Source organism: Sander vitreus, chromosome 8, assembly GCF_031162955.1.
Source record: "Sander vitreus isolate 19-12246 chromosome 8, sanVit1, whole genome shotgun sequence".
In the NCBI taxonomy this organism is placed as follows: domain Eukaryota; kingdom Metazoa; phylum Chordata; class Actinopteri; order Perciformes; family Percidae; genus Sander; species Sander vitreus.
Genome location: NC_135862.1, coordinates 113,851 through 126,456, shown reverse-complemented (window position 1 = coordinate 126,456; position 12,606 = coordinate 113,851). Strand labels below are relative to the sequence as shown.

Here is a 12,606-nt window from a genome sequence, read left to right as displayed (position 1 = left end):
AACTGGATAAATCAAAAACATGATCCTCACAGTGCTTCCAGTGTTCTTCAGATGTGACAGTGATCTGTGTGATAGAGAGATAATGGCATCCTCCACCCCTATGACTGGTTGGTAATACTTTACATTCTCAAACCTACATAATCAGGTTCTTTATAAATGGATTTATTTACCTAAGAATATACACTACTAAATCGGAAAAAGTGAATGATAGAATGGAATGAATGGAAACTAACACAGAATTAACACATTAATGGCAAACAATGAATGAAGAAACCTATGCATAATGAGACACGATGGGGAGCAGCTTGTCTACGGGAGATTAACGTCTAAAGGCATTATATCTTTCCTACACAACCCAAAGCATCAACCCTGGTTCACAGGCACACAAAAGTTCTGACCTACTTAAATGGGTGGATGGATAAATGAATGGATGACGACAGTCAGAACTTTCATCATGTGGTTGTCTCCCGTGGTGTGGTGGACCGTGTCTGTCTCTCTGCGGCAGCAGGTGAAGCTTCAATGTGCGGTAGATGATGACTGCTTGTTGGCACTAGTTCTTCAGCTCCTACTTTTGGCTAGTCGGGAGTGGTAAGCAGGACGTTCTTACAAGGGCCCTGAAGTGCAAACCACAACAGCAATCCACCACAACAGCAAATCACATGACACGACAGAAAATCACACAATACGACAGCAAATCACACGACACGACAGCAAATCACCACAACACAACAGCAAATCACCACAACATGACAGGAAATCACACAACACAACAGCAAATCACACAACAAGACAACAAGACAGCAAATCACACAACACAACAGCAAATCACACAAGACAACAACAAGACAGCAAATCACAGAACAAAACAGCAAATCACCACAACATGACAACAACAAGACAGCAAATCACCACAACATGACAGCAAATCACACAAGACAACAACAAGACAGCAAATCACCACAACATGACAGCAAATCACACAAGACAACAACAAGACAGCAAATCACACAACACAACAGCAAATCACACAAAAAGACAGCAAATGACACAACAGCAAATCACACAACACAACAGCAAATCACCACAACACGACAGCAAATCACCACAACACAACAGCAAATCACACAACACGACAGCAAATCACACGACACGACAACAAATCACACGACACGACAGCAAATCACACAACATGACAGCAAATGACACAACACGACAGCAAATGACACAACACAACAGCAAATCACACAACACAACAGCAAATCACACAACAGCAAATCACACAACAGCAAATCACACAACACAACAGCAAATCACATGACACAACAGCAAATGAAACAAGACAGCAAATCACACAACACAACAGCAAATCACACAACACAACAGCAAATGAAACAAGACAGCAAATCACACAACAAGACAGCAAATCACATAACACAACGGCAAATCACACAACAAGACAGCAAATGACAACACAACAGCAAATGGCACAACACAACAGCAAATCACACAACAAGACAGCAAATCACACAACACAACAGCAAATGACACAACAGCAAATCACACAACACGACAGCAAATCACACAACACAACAGCAAATCACATGACACGACAGCAAATCCCACAACAGCAAATGAAACAAGACAGCAAATCACATTACACCACAGCAAATCACACAACAGCAAATGAAACAAGACAGCAAATCACACAACATGACAGCAAATCACACAACACAACGGCAAATCACACAACAAGACAGCAAATGACAACACAACAGCAAATCACACAACAAGACAGCAAATCACACAACACAACGGCAAATCACACAACACAACAGCAAATGAAACAAGACAGCAAATCACACAACAAGACAGCAAATCACACAACACAACGGCAAATCACACAACAAGACAGCAAATGACAACACAACAGCAAATGGCACAACACAACAGCAAATCACACAACAAGACAGCAAATCACACAACACAACAGCAAATCACACAACACGACAGCAAATCACACAACACAACAGCCAATCACACAACAAGACAGTAAATCACACAACAGCAAATCACACAAGACAGCAAATGACACAACACAACAGCAAATCACCACAACACAACAGAATCACACAGCACAACAGCAAATCACACAACAAGACAGAAAATGACACAAAATGAAAGCAAATCACCACATAATGGTAGCGTAGTTCATCAGGGATTAGGGTACTTTTTGGTGAGCCTAGTTGTGCGCAAAACCAATTTGCTGTTGTGTGATTTGCTGTTGTGTTGTGGTGATTTGCTGTTGTGTTGTGTGATTTGCTGACATGTTTTGGGATTTGCTGTTGTGTTGTGTGCTGTTGTGTTGTGTGATTTGCTGTTGTGTTGTGTCATTTGCTGTCGTGTTGTGGGATTTGCTGTCGTGGGTTTGCACTTCAGGGCCACCGTAGTTGCAGGTCAGGACCCAAACGCAGAAGAGGAGGTATCTGGGAGAGATTCAGTGATTTAATGAATGAAGAAACCTATGCATAATGAGACACGATGGGGAGCAACTTGACTACGGGAGATTAACGTCTAAAGGCATTATATCTTTCCTACACAACCCAAAGCATCAACCCTGGTTCACAGGCACACAAAAGTTCTGACCTACTTAAATGGGTGGATGGATAAATGAATGGATGACGACAGTCAGAACTTTCATCATGTGGTTGTCTCCCGTGGTGTGGTGGACCGTGTCTGTCTCTCTGCGGCAGCAGGCGAAGCTTCAATGTGCGGTAGATGATGACTGCTTGTTGGCACTAGTTCTTCAGCTCCTACTTTTGGCTAGTCGGGAGTGGTAAGCAGGACGTTCACACAACAGCAATCCACCACAACAGCAAATCACATGACACGACAAAAAATCACGCAATACGACAGCAAATCACACGACACGACAGCAAATCACCACAACACAACAGCAAATCACCACAACATGACAGGAAATCACACAACACAACAGCAAATCACACAACAAGACAACAAGACAGCAAATCACAGAACAAAACAGCAAATGACCACAACATGACAACAACAAGACAGCAAATCACCACAACATGACAGCAAATCACACAAGACAACAACAAGACAGCAAATCACCACAACATGACAGCAAATCACACAACAAGACAACAACAAGACAGCAAATCACACAACACAACAGCAAATCACCACAACACGACAGCAAATCACCACAACACAACAGCAAATCACACAACACGACAGCAAATCACACGACACGACAACAAATCACACGACACGACAGCAAATCACACAACATGACAGCAAATCACACAACACGACAGCAAATGACACAACACAACAGCAAATCACACAACACAACAGCAAATCACACAACACAACAGCAAATCACACAACACAACACAACAGCAAATCACATGACACAACAGCAAATGAAACAAGACAGCAAATCACACAACACAACAGCAAATCACACAACACAACAGCAAATGAAACAAGACAGCAAATCACACAACAAGACAGCAAATCACACAACACAACGGCAAATCACACAACAAGACAGCAAATGACAACACAACAGCAAATGGCACAACACAACAGCAAATCACACAACAAGACAGCAAATCACACAACACAACAGCAAATGACACAACAGCAAATCACACAACACGACAGCAAATCACACAACACAACAGCAAATCACACAACACAACAGCAAATCACACAACACAACAGCAAATCCCACAACAGCAAATGAAACAAGACAGCAAATCACATTACACGACAGCAAATCACACAACAGCAAATGAAACAAGACAGCAAATCACACAACATGACAGCAAATCACACAACACAACGGCAAATCACACAACAAGACAGCAAATGACAACACAACAGCAAATCACACAACAAGACAGCAAATCACACAACACAACGGCAAATCACACAACAAGACAGCAAATCACACAACACAACAGCAAATGACACAACACGACAGCAAATCACACAACACAGACAGCAAATCACACAACACAACAGCAAATCACACAACACAACAGCAAATCAACAGCAAATAAAACAAGACAGCAAATCACACGACACGACAGCAAATCACACAACAGCAAATGACAACACAGACAGCAAATCACACAACACGACAGCAAATCACACAACACAACGGCAAATCACACAACAAGACAGCAAATGACAACACAACAGCAAATCACACAACACAACAGCAAATCACACAACACAACAGCAAATCACAACAGACAGCAAATCACACAACACAACAGCAAATCACACAACACGACAGCAAATCACACAACACAACAGCCAATCACACAACAAGACAGTAAATCACACAACAGCAAATCACACAAGACAGCAAATGACACAACACAACAGCAAATCACCACAACACAACAGAATCACACAGCACAACAGGAAATCACACAACAAGACAGAAAATGACACAAAATGAAAGCAAATCACCACATAATGGTAGCGTAGTTCATCAGGGATTAGGGTACTTTTTGGTGAGCCTAGTTGTGCGCAAAACCAATTTGCTGTTGTGTGATTTGCTGTTGTGTTGTGGTGATTTGCTGTTGTGTTGTGTGATTTGCTGACATGTTTTGGGATTTGCTGTTGTGTTGTGTGCTGTCGTGTTGTGGGATTTGCTGTCGTGGGTTTGCACTTCAGGGCCACCGTAGTTGCAGGTCAGGACCCAAACGCAGAAGAGGAGGTATCTGGGAGAGATTCAGTGATTTAATGACTAAAATAATTTACAGATAAAGCAGGCAATACATCCATCAAAAGTCACAATAAACTGCATCTGGCAGACGTCTTATGTCTAACTGACTCACCTACGAGGATAATTTGTTTCAGAAGGTCTCCTTTTAGAAGCCTACAACACATTTAAATGCAAAAGAAACATTTTGTACACAAATACTCTCAAATGGCCAAACACAACGGTGGTGTAATAGCTATTCATGTGAAAAAGCATGCTTGAGTCTAAGTAAAGTCCTTCATACAGCTACACTGTCTTCTTATTCTTATCAAACCTGCAAAGTCTTTTAGATGCACCGGAGATAATGGATCTTATGCCAGCTTAGCTTGTGGAAATGTAAATCATCTATTGTCTAGAGCAGGAGAGTCAATCTCAACTTCACTAACGGCCACACTGGAAATGGAAATGTTTAGTTTATTGACATGCTTTTATTTAAGAGAAAAAGTTAAATATCTTTGACCGTATTACTGCATGTCTCATATAGTCTTCTCACTTACAGTGTGGTCAACATAAAACCCCTTAAAAAGTCAGCAATAAACTTTCTAGCCATCATAGAATTTAGCAAATCAAGTAAAACAAAGATTATATTTCTCAAAGCAGCTATCACACAGCCAACTCCCAGCAACCTGTTTCACAGCCTGAATATGAAAACTCTCTGCTTCTTCTGGGGGAATTTCCAAGGCTCATAGTTAACAAATCTGCCAAATCCGCTCTGAGTGTCACAGAATCGCAGTTTGGAAAAGGTTTCCTGTCTTTGGCATACAATTAGGTGGCCAAACTTTATTGTAAACCTAAATTGATATGCGGGCCTTGAGTTTGACACATGATCTAGAGCAAGCAAGCTGATACCAGAACTATTTCAGTCTAAAGATTACATATGTATGTATGTATGTATGTATGTATGTATGTATGTAGGTATGTATGTATGTATGTCATAGTGGGACAGGTTCCAGAAAGTGTGCTGCACACAGTGAACAACTAAAAACAGTGACAGAGAGTGAAAACACAAAGTGAACAGAGAATGAACACAAAGAGGCCTGAAGGAGACATAGAGCCGCTGCAATCTGTAGCTCTTTGTCTGTAGTTTCTAAGAGAAATGCCGAACACCGAGCATCTCTTTTATGACGCGATGCTGGCTCAGGCTGTTTGGACAAAAGGCTTCAGCTGCTCAGGTGCTATAAAGAGCAGCAGCTGCTCCACAGGTAACAACACATCCACCACTGACAGACTGAACATCAGCAGCATCCGGCTGAACGAGCAGAGAGACAACATGACTTCCAGCAGCATGAACATGATGGGCAGGGTGAGAAAAAAAACCTATTCTTTACAAACTGACTGTTTCTCTCTCAGAGGTCACACTTTATACTTAATAACTCTTATAACTGGCTTCTAGGTTTAACCTGATGGCTTTATTAGTGGATTACATGGTAAATTACTTAGTTTAGGGTTAAAATGCAGCACCCAGGATGGGCACAACTCTCTTTTCTACAAACAGTTTTTTAGACATAGCTTTTAGGTTTAAAAAAAAGAGAAACAGAGCAGTTACTCTGTTTTTGTTCTCAGAATTTAAAAAAAACAAGTCACACAGTCAGGGTATCATTGAATAATACGTAATCCATTTGTGATTAGAAAAGCAATTCCTTTTATCGTTCCTTTTGGATTGAAGAATGAGAAGGCCATGTATAGATCCTTATATCGTTTGATACCAAAAATGGAAGTCACATGGGTTTTTGGAGTTTTAACAAAATCCCGATGTCTGTTGGTTTTTTGCTTTCAAATGAACTAATTTAATACAGTAATTTCTTTTGCAAATTAATTTTTTCGTTTTGAAGAAAGACATGAGGGTATCATCAAGACAGGCGACATGGAAGTAATCGTAAAAGTGTCGAAATAAAAGCAAAGTGGAGCATGTCAGAAGACAAAAACATACTTCAGTGCCCTGACCCTCAGACCTCCGAGACTTCTCCTGACGTTCTCTCTAACTGTGTGTTCAGGTTGTCTTCTACGAGGACAAGAACTTCCAGGGTCGTTCTTACGAGTGCAGCAGCGACTTCGCTGACATGTCCTCCTACCTGAGCAGGTGTCACTCCTGCAGGGTGGAGAGAGGCTGCTTCATGGTCTACGACCGCACCAACTTCATGGGCAACCAGTACTTCCTGAGGAGGGGCGAGTACTCCGACTACCAGAGCATGATGGGAATGAGCGACTGCATCAGGTCCTGCCGCATGATCCCCATGGTAACCACACAAACCATCACTGCACACACAACGCTCGCATCGGGCCAAACCCATTCAGTATCTATGTTGACGTTTCACTAAATGCTGATATAAAGAGGTTTAAACCTGGACCCAAGCCAACCAGCTCCGAGATTAATAGTGACCATAAATCATTTGATTCAGCTTAAAAGAACATTTTAAAAACTGAAAATAGGCAAAGGTACAAGACTATGAACAGAAACGATCAGAGACTGCCTCCCCTGGGTTTGTAGTGGCGGCGCCCTCTAGTGCCCGTAGTAGTTCTGACGGGAGCAAAGCAGGAAGTAAGGTGAGGAAGTATAAGAGCGCCAAGTGTCCTGGTAAGGAGGAAGGTTGGGAAGGGGCGGGATAGGTCAAACAAATACAGGACTTTCCCCCAGGAGACTTTTTCTAAACTTAACTAAGTAGTTTTGGTGCCTAAACCTAACCAAACTGGGATCGTTTTCCAACGTTAACGACGTGTTTAATACCGCGACCGTTACTTTCTCTGGTTTAGATATGAGGACGTATTTCCTGCCACCACTAGGGGGCGCTAACTTAAGAAATGCTCCTGTGGGTCGTAATAGAGGGGGGGAACAAACCACCCATATCCTCGGAGGGTTTGGAGGGGGGTTGGATCAATATTGATGTTTAATCACTTCCTAAAGTAATATTAGGAAATACCGGCTGACAACTGATGTTTGTTGTAACGTTACGCTGACGACTGATGATTGTTTGTGGATGTTTTTCAGTACCGCGGCTCCTACAGAATGAGGATCTACGAGAGGGAGAACTTCGGAGGCCAGATGCACGAGCTAATGGACGACTGCGACAACGTCATGGACCGTTACCGCATGTCCAACTGCATGTCCTGCCACGTGATGGACGGCCACTGGCTGATGTACGAGCAGCCCCAGTACAGAGGCAGGATGATGTACATGAGGCCCGGAGAGTACAGGAACTTCAGCAACATGGGCATGAGCGGCATGAAGTGGATGAGCATGAGGCGCATCAGGGACGACTACTACTAAACTCTAACACCATATTAATAAAGCTATCTTTGACCTAACACAGTTTACTGTCTCATCTGTTAATCTGAAGGTGATTTAATTTCCTAAGCAAAGAGAAAACTTAAAGTCACAGCCTGCAAATTACAGACACATATAGGCTACAATTACCAAAGTTTTCGCCATTCATCCTGTCTCTTTCTATTGGAGAGAGAGAGACAGAAAGAGAGAGAGCGAGAGAGAGAGAGACCCTCAAAACCATTCTCTTGAGGGGTAATCCTAAACCCAAAAACAAAACCCACAAAGAAAAATGGTTTGACAAGGAGTGTGAACTAATGAGGAAAAATCTCAAAATTTCCAACCAAAAACATGCCAACCACACAACCCATAAATTAGAGAAAACTACTGCAGCAAACTTAAAGAATATGTACATGATTCAGAAGAAAAAAAACACACTATAATGAAACTAGGGCGGTCAAACGATTACATTTTGTTAATCGCGATTAATCGTTGAATTTCTATAGTTAATCGCGATTAATCGCATGTTTTATCACATGATTAAAATTCTATTATTTTGCATTTCAGAAATGTTTTTAAGTACATATTAACAATGGAAAGCAATTCTTACCAGAGGATCTTGATTGGGAATCAAAGAAAGTTACTTTATGAACTTGATTTTAAGATTTGTATTTGTTTATTATATATTTAATCTAGTCACACATTTGAATCTAGAGTTAATATTAGGGTTGGGTATTGTTTGATTTGGATACCGGTGCTAAAGTGGTACTTTTAAAACACTACCGGTGCCTGAAAAAAAAGAAGGGTACTAAACAGTTGGCGACATTAAAGAATGGCTTGTTTATTGCTAAGGCCATATCGTCAAAATTAAATGTTTAATAATAATGTAATCACTATAACAATAACTTATTTCACTATTAAATAGCTGTTGAATGACAAAAACAACCACCAGATGGGAAAAGGGCATTTAACAACAACTTTGAATGCACCACGAGGCTGTAAATTACCAGTTTCATTGAACGCACTGTCTGTGTTTTTCCGACAACAGCAGCTGCAGATTGTTACATCCCGGTGTTGAATCCTCTACAGTAAAACACAGTCACACTTTACACCGTTTAGCATTAGCTGTCAGCATTGTAACCGTGTTTAATCCAGCTACTAGCTAGTGGTAGGCTAACGTTAGCTGCTGTCTAGTATAGTGTTAACTAGCTAGCGGTAGGCTAACGTTAGCTGCTGTGGAGTATAGTGTTAACTAGCGTCACGTGCAGCGAAGTTTCTGGTTCCCGTAACGTCTGTTTCAGAGCATCAGAGAGAAGAGCAGGCATATCAGTGGCACCAGAATGAGGCACCGAAATCCGCGTTGCTATTCCTGCAGAAGCAGGATGTGTTAGGAGGAAGTAGTAGTAGTATCCTGTTAGGCACGACGCAAATCTGAGTGAAGTTAAAATAAATTAATAAATGGCGGCATGCGATTAATACGATTAAAAAATGAACGCATTACACTCAGCCCTTAATCGCCTCGCAATTAACGCGTTAATGCTGACAGCCCTAAATGAAACCCTAAAGGAAAAAAAAAACTCAATAAGCCAGAATCAGTTTTGGGAAAAATGGAATAACCTAAACCCAAAACAAAACCAAGACACACCTCTGAAAGATGGAGAAACATGGAGGAAGTACCTCCTAAACACAGTACCCCTGAGCTGGAAAAGGCCCCTTTAGCTGTTCATTCTCGTTCTTCAAGCTAGCTGCTTCCCTGAGGTCTGGAACAGGGGGCTTATATCCCCCATCTTTAAGAGTGGAGACAAATTTGAACCCAATAACTTCCGAAGCATCTGTGTGAACAGTTACCTGGGGAAGGTTTTCTGCTGTATTCCACCAAACACAATGTCCTGAGTAAAGGTCAGATTGGCTTCTTACCAAAACACCGTACCACTGACCACATCTACACCCTACACACCCTAATCATGTGATGGAAGTTTCTGTTCAGCGAGGGAGGAATTTGGGTGAAGAAGAGACCTTGTTGAAACAAAATAAAGACAGGCTGCAAACTGGATTAAAAGTTTAGGTATTCGGTGGAAGGGTTTAATTATTTTCTCGAGAGAACAATCGAAAATGACAAGAACAGCAATTCACAATGAACAGAGTTACAAAGTGACAACAGTTCTGTGTCTCAAACATGTTATTCAAGCAAACAAAAGTAAAATCTTCGCTTGTTTTGTTGATTTTAGGAAGGCATTTCACTAAATTTGGCATGATGGATTATTTTATAAAACTTTACAAAGCGGTGTAGGGGGTAAAATATATGATATAATTATATCACAAGCCTGCGGGTTGTGGGGAGGAAAACTCTGACTGTTGTTTGTGCATATGCACCAAACAAGAGTTCGGAGTATTCGGCCTTCTTGGAGACCTTGAGTGGAGTCCTGCATGGGGCTCCAGTCGGGGACTCCATAGTTCTGCTGGGGGACTTCAACGCACACGTGGGCAATGATGGAGACACATGGAGAGGCGTGATTGGGAGGAACAGCCTCCCTGATCTAAACCAGAGTGGTTGTTTGTTGTTGGACTTCTGTGCTAGTCATGGATTGTCTATAACGAACACCATGTTCGAACATAGGGATGCTCATAAGTGTACTTGGTACCAGAGCACCCTAGGCCAAAGGTCAATGATCGATTTTATAATCGTTTCATCTGATCTGAGGCCGTATGTTTTGGACACTCGGGTGAAGAGAGGGGCGGAGCTGTCAACCGATCACCATCTGGTGGTGAGTTGGGTCAAGGGGTGGGGGAAGACTCTGGACAGACCTGGTAAGCCCAAACGGGTAGTGCGGGTAAATTGGGAACGTCTGGAGGAGGCCCCTGTCCGACAGACTTTCAACTCACACCTGCGGCGGAGCTTTTCGTGCATCCCTGTGGAGGCTGGGGGCATTGAACCCGAGTGGACAATGTTCAAAGTTTCCATTGCTGAAGCTGCGGTGAGGAGCTGTGGTCTTAGGGTCTTAGGTGCCTCAAGGGGCGGTAACCCACGAACACCGTGGTGGACACCGGTGGTCAGGGAAGCCGTCCGACTGAAGAAGGAGTCTTTCCGGGATATGTTATCCCAGAGGACTCCGGAGGCAGTTGCAAGGTACCGAAGGGCCCGAAGGGCTGCAGCCTCTACCGTGAAAGAGGCAAAGCAGCGGGTGTGGGAGAAGTTCGGAGAAGACATGGAGAAGGACTTTCGGTCGGCACCAAGGTGCTTCTGGAAAACCGTTCGCCACCTCAGGAGGGGGGAAGCGGGGAACCATCCAAGCTGTGTACAGTAAGGATGGGACGCTGTTGACCTCAACTGAGGAGGTAATAGGGCGGTGGAAGGAGCACTTTGAGGAACTCCTAAATCCGACTAATACGCCCTCTATGGTAGAGGCAGAGCTGGAGGATGATGGGGGGATTGTCGTCAATTTCCCTGGTGGAGGTTGCTGAGGTAGTTAAACAACTCCACAGTGGCAAAGCCCCAGGAATTGATGAGATCCGTCCAGAAATGCTTAAAGGCTCTGGGTGTGGAGGGGTTGTCTTGGTTGACACGCCTCTTCAACATTGCGTGGAAGTCTGGGACAGTGCCTAAGGAGTGGCAGACCGGGGTGGTGGTTCCCCTTTTTAAAAAGGGGGGACCAGAGGGTGTGTGCCAATTACAGGGGTATCACACTTCTCAGCCTCCCCGGTAAAGTCTACTCCAAGGTGCTGGAAAGGAGGGTTCGGTCGATAGTCGAACCTCAGGTTGAAGAGGAACAATGCGGATTCCGTCCTGGTCGTGGAACAACGGACCAGATCTTTACTCTCGCAAGGATCCTGGAGGGAGCCTGGGAGTATGCCCAACCGGTCTACATGTGTTTTGTGGATCTGGAGAAGGCGTATGACCGGGTGCCCCGGGAGATACTGTGGGAGGTGCTGCGGGAGTACGGGGTGAGGGGGGTCCCTTCTCAGGGCCATCCAATCTCTGTACGACCAAAGCGAGAGCTGTGTCCGGGTTCTCGGCAGTAAGTCGGACTCATTTCAGGTGACAGTTGGCCTCCGCCAGGGCTGCGCTTTGTCACCAATCCTGTTTGTAGTATTTATGGACAGGATATCGAGGCGTAGTCAGGGGTGGAGAGGGGTTGCAGTTCGGTGGGCTGGGGATCTCATCGCTGCTTTTTGCAGATGATGTGGTCCTGATGGCATCATCGGCCTGTGACCTTCAGCACTCACTGGATCGGTTCGCAGCCGAGTGTGAAGCGGCTAAATCGGAGGACATGGTTCTCAGCAGGAAACCGATGGAGTGCCTTCTCCAGGTAGGGAATGAGTCCTTACCCCAAGTGAAGGAGTTCAAGTACCTTGGGGTCTTGTTCGCGAGTGAGGGGACAATGTAGCGGGAGATTGGTCGGAGAATCGGCACAGCAGGTGCGGTATTACATTCAATTTATCGCACTGTTGTGACAAAAAGAGAGCTGAGCCAGAAGGCAAAGCTCTCAATCTACCGGTCAGTTTTTGTTCCTACCCTCACCTATGGTCATGAAGGCTGGGTCAT

At 43.6% G+C, this 12,606-nt stretch overlaps 1 protein-coding gene across 1 annotated transcript; it reads left to right on the top strand.

Annotated features, from left to right (window-relative positions):
• The first annotated feature begins 6,000 nt into the window (after positions 1 to 6,000).
• Positions 6,001 to 8,098, top strand: LOC144521700 (gamma-crystallin M2-like). Its single transcript, XM_078256252.1, has 3 exons — positions 6,001 to 6,107; positions 6,799 to 7,041; positions 7,791 to 8,098. The coding sequence occupies exons 1-3, from the start codon at positions 6,075 to 6,077 to the stop codon at positions 8,067 to 8,069; spliced, it is 555 nt and encodes a 184-aa protein (XP_078112378.1). The 5' UTR covers positions 6,001 to 6,074; the 3' UTR covers positions 8,070 to 8,098.
• Positions 8,099 to 12,606: the final 4,508 nt, after the last annotated feature.

Bases quoted from the DNA above. Each gene is read 5' to 3' on its own strand.
- LOC144521700 (XM_078256252.1), top strand. From the start codon at position 6,075: ATGACTTCCAGCAGCATGAACATGATGGGCAGG. The intron at 6,108-6,798 runs GTGAGAAAAAAA...CTGTGTGTTCAG, and splicing joins GCATGAACATGATGGGCAGG to GTTGTCTTCTACGAGGACAA. The intron at 7,042-7,790 runs GTAACCACACAA...GATGTTTTTCAG, and splicing joins CCTGCCGCATGATCCCCATG to TACCGCGGCTCCTACAGAAT.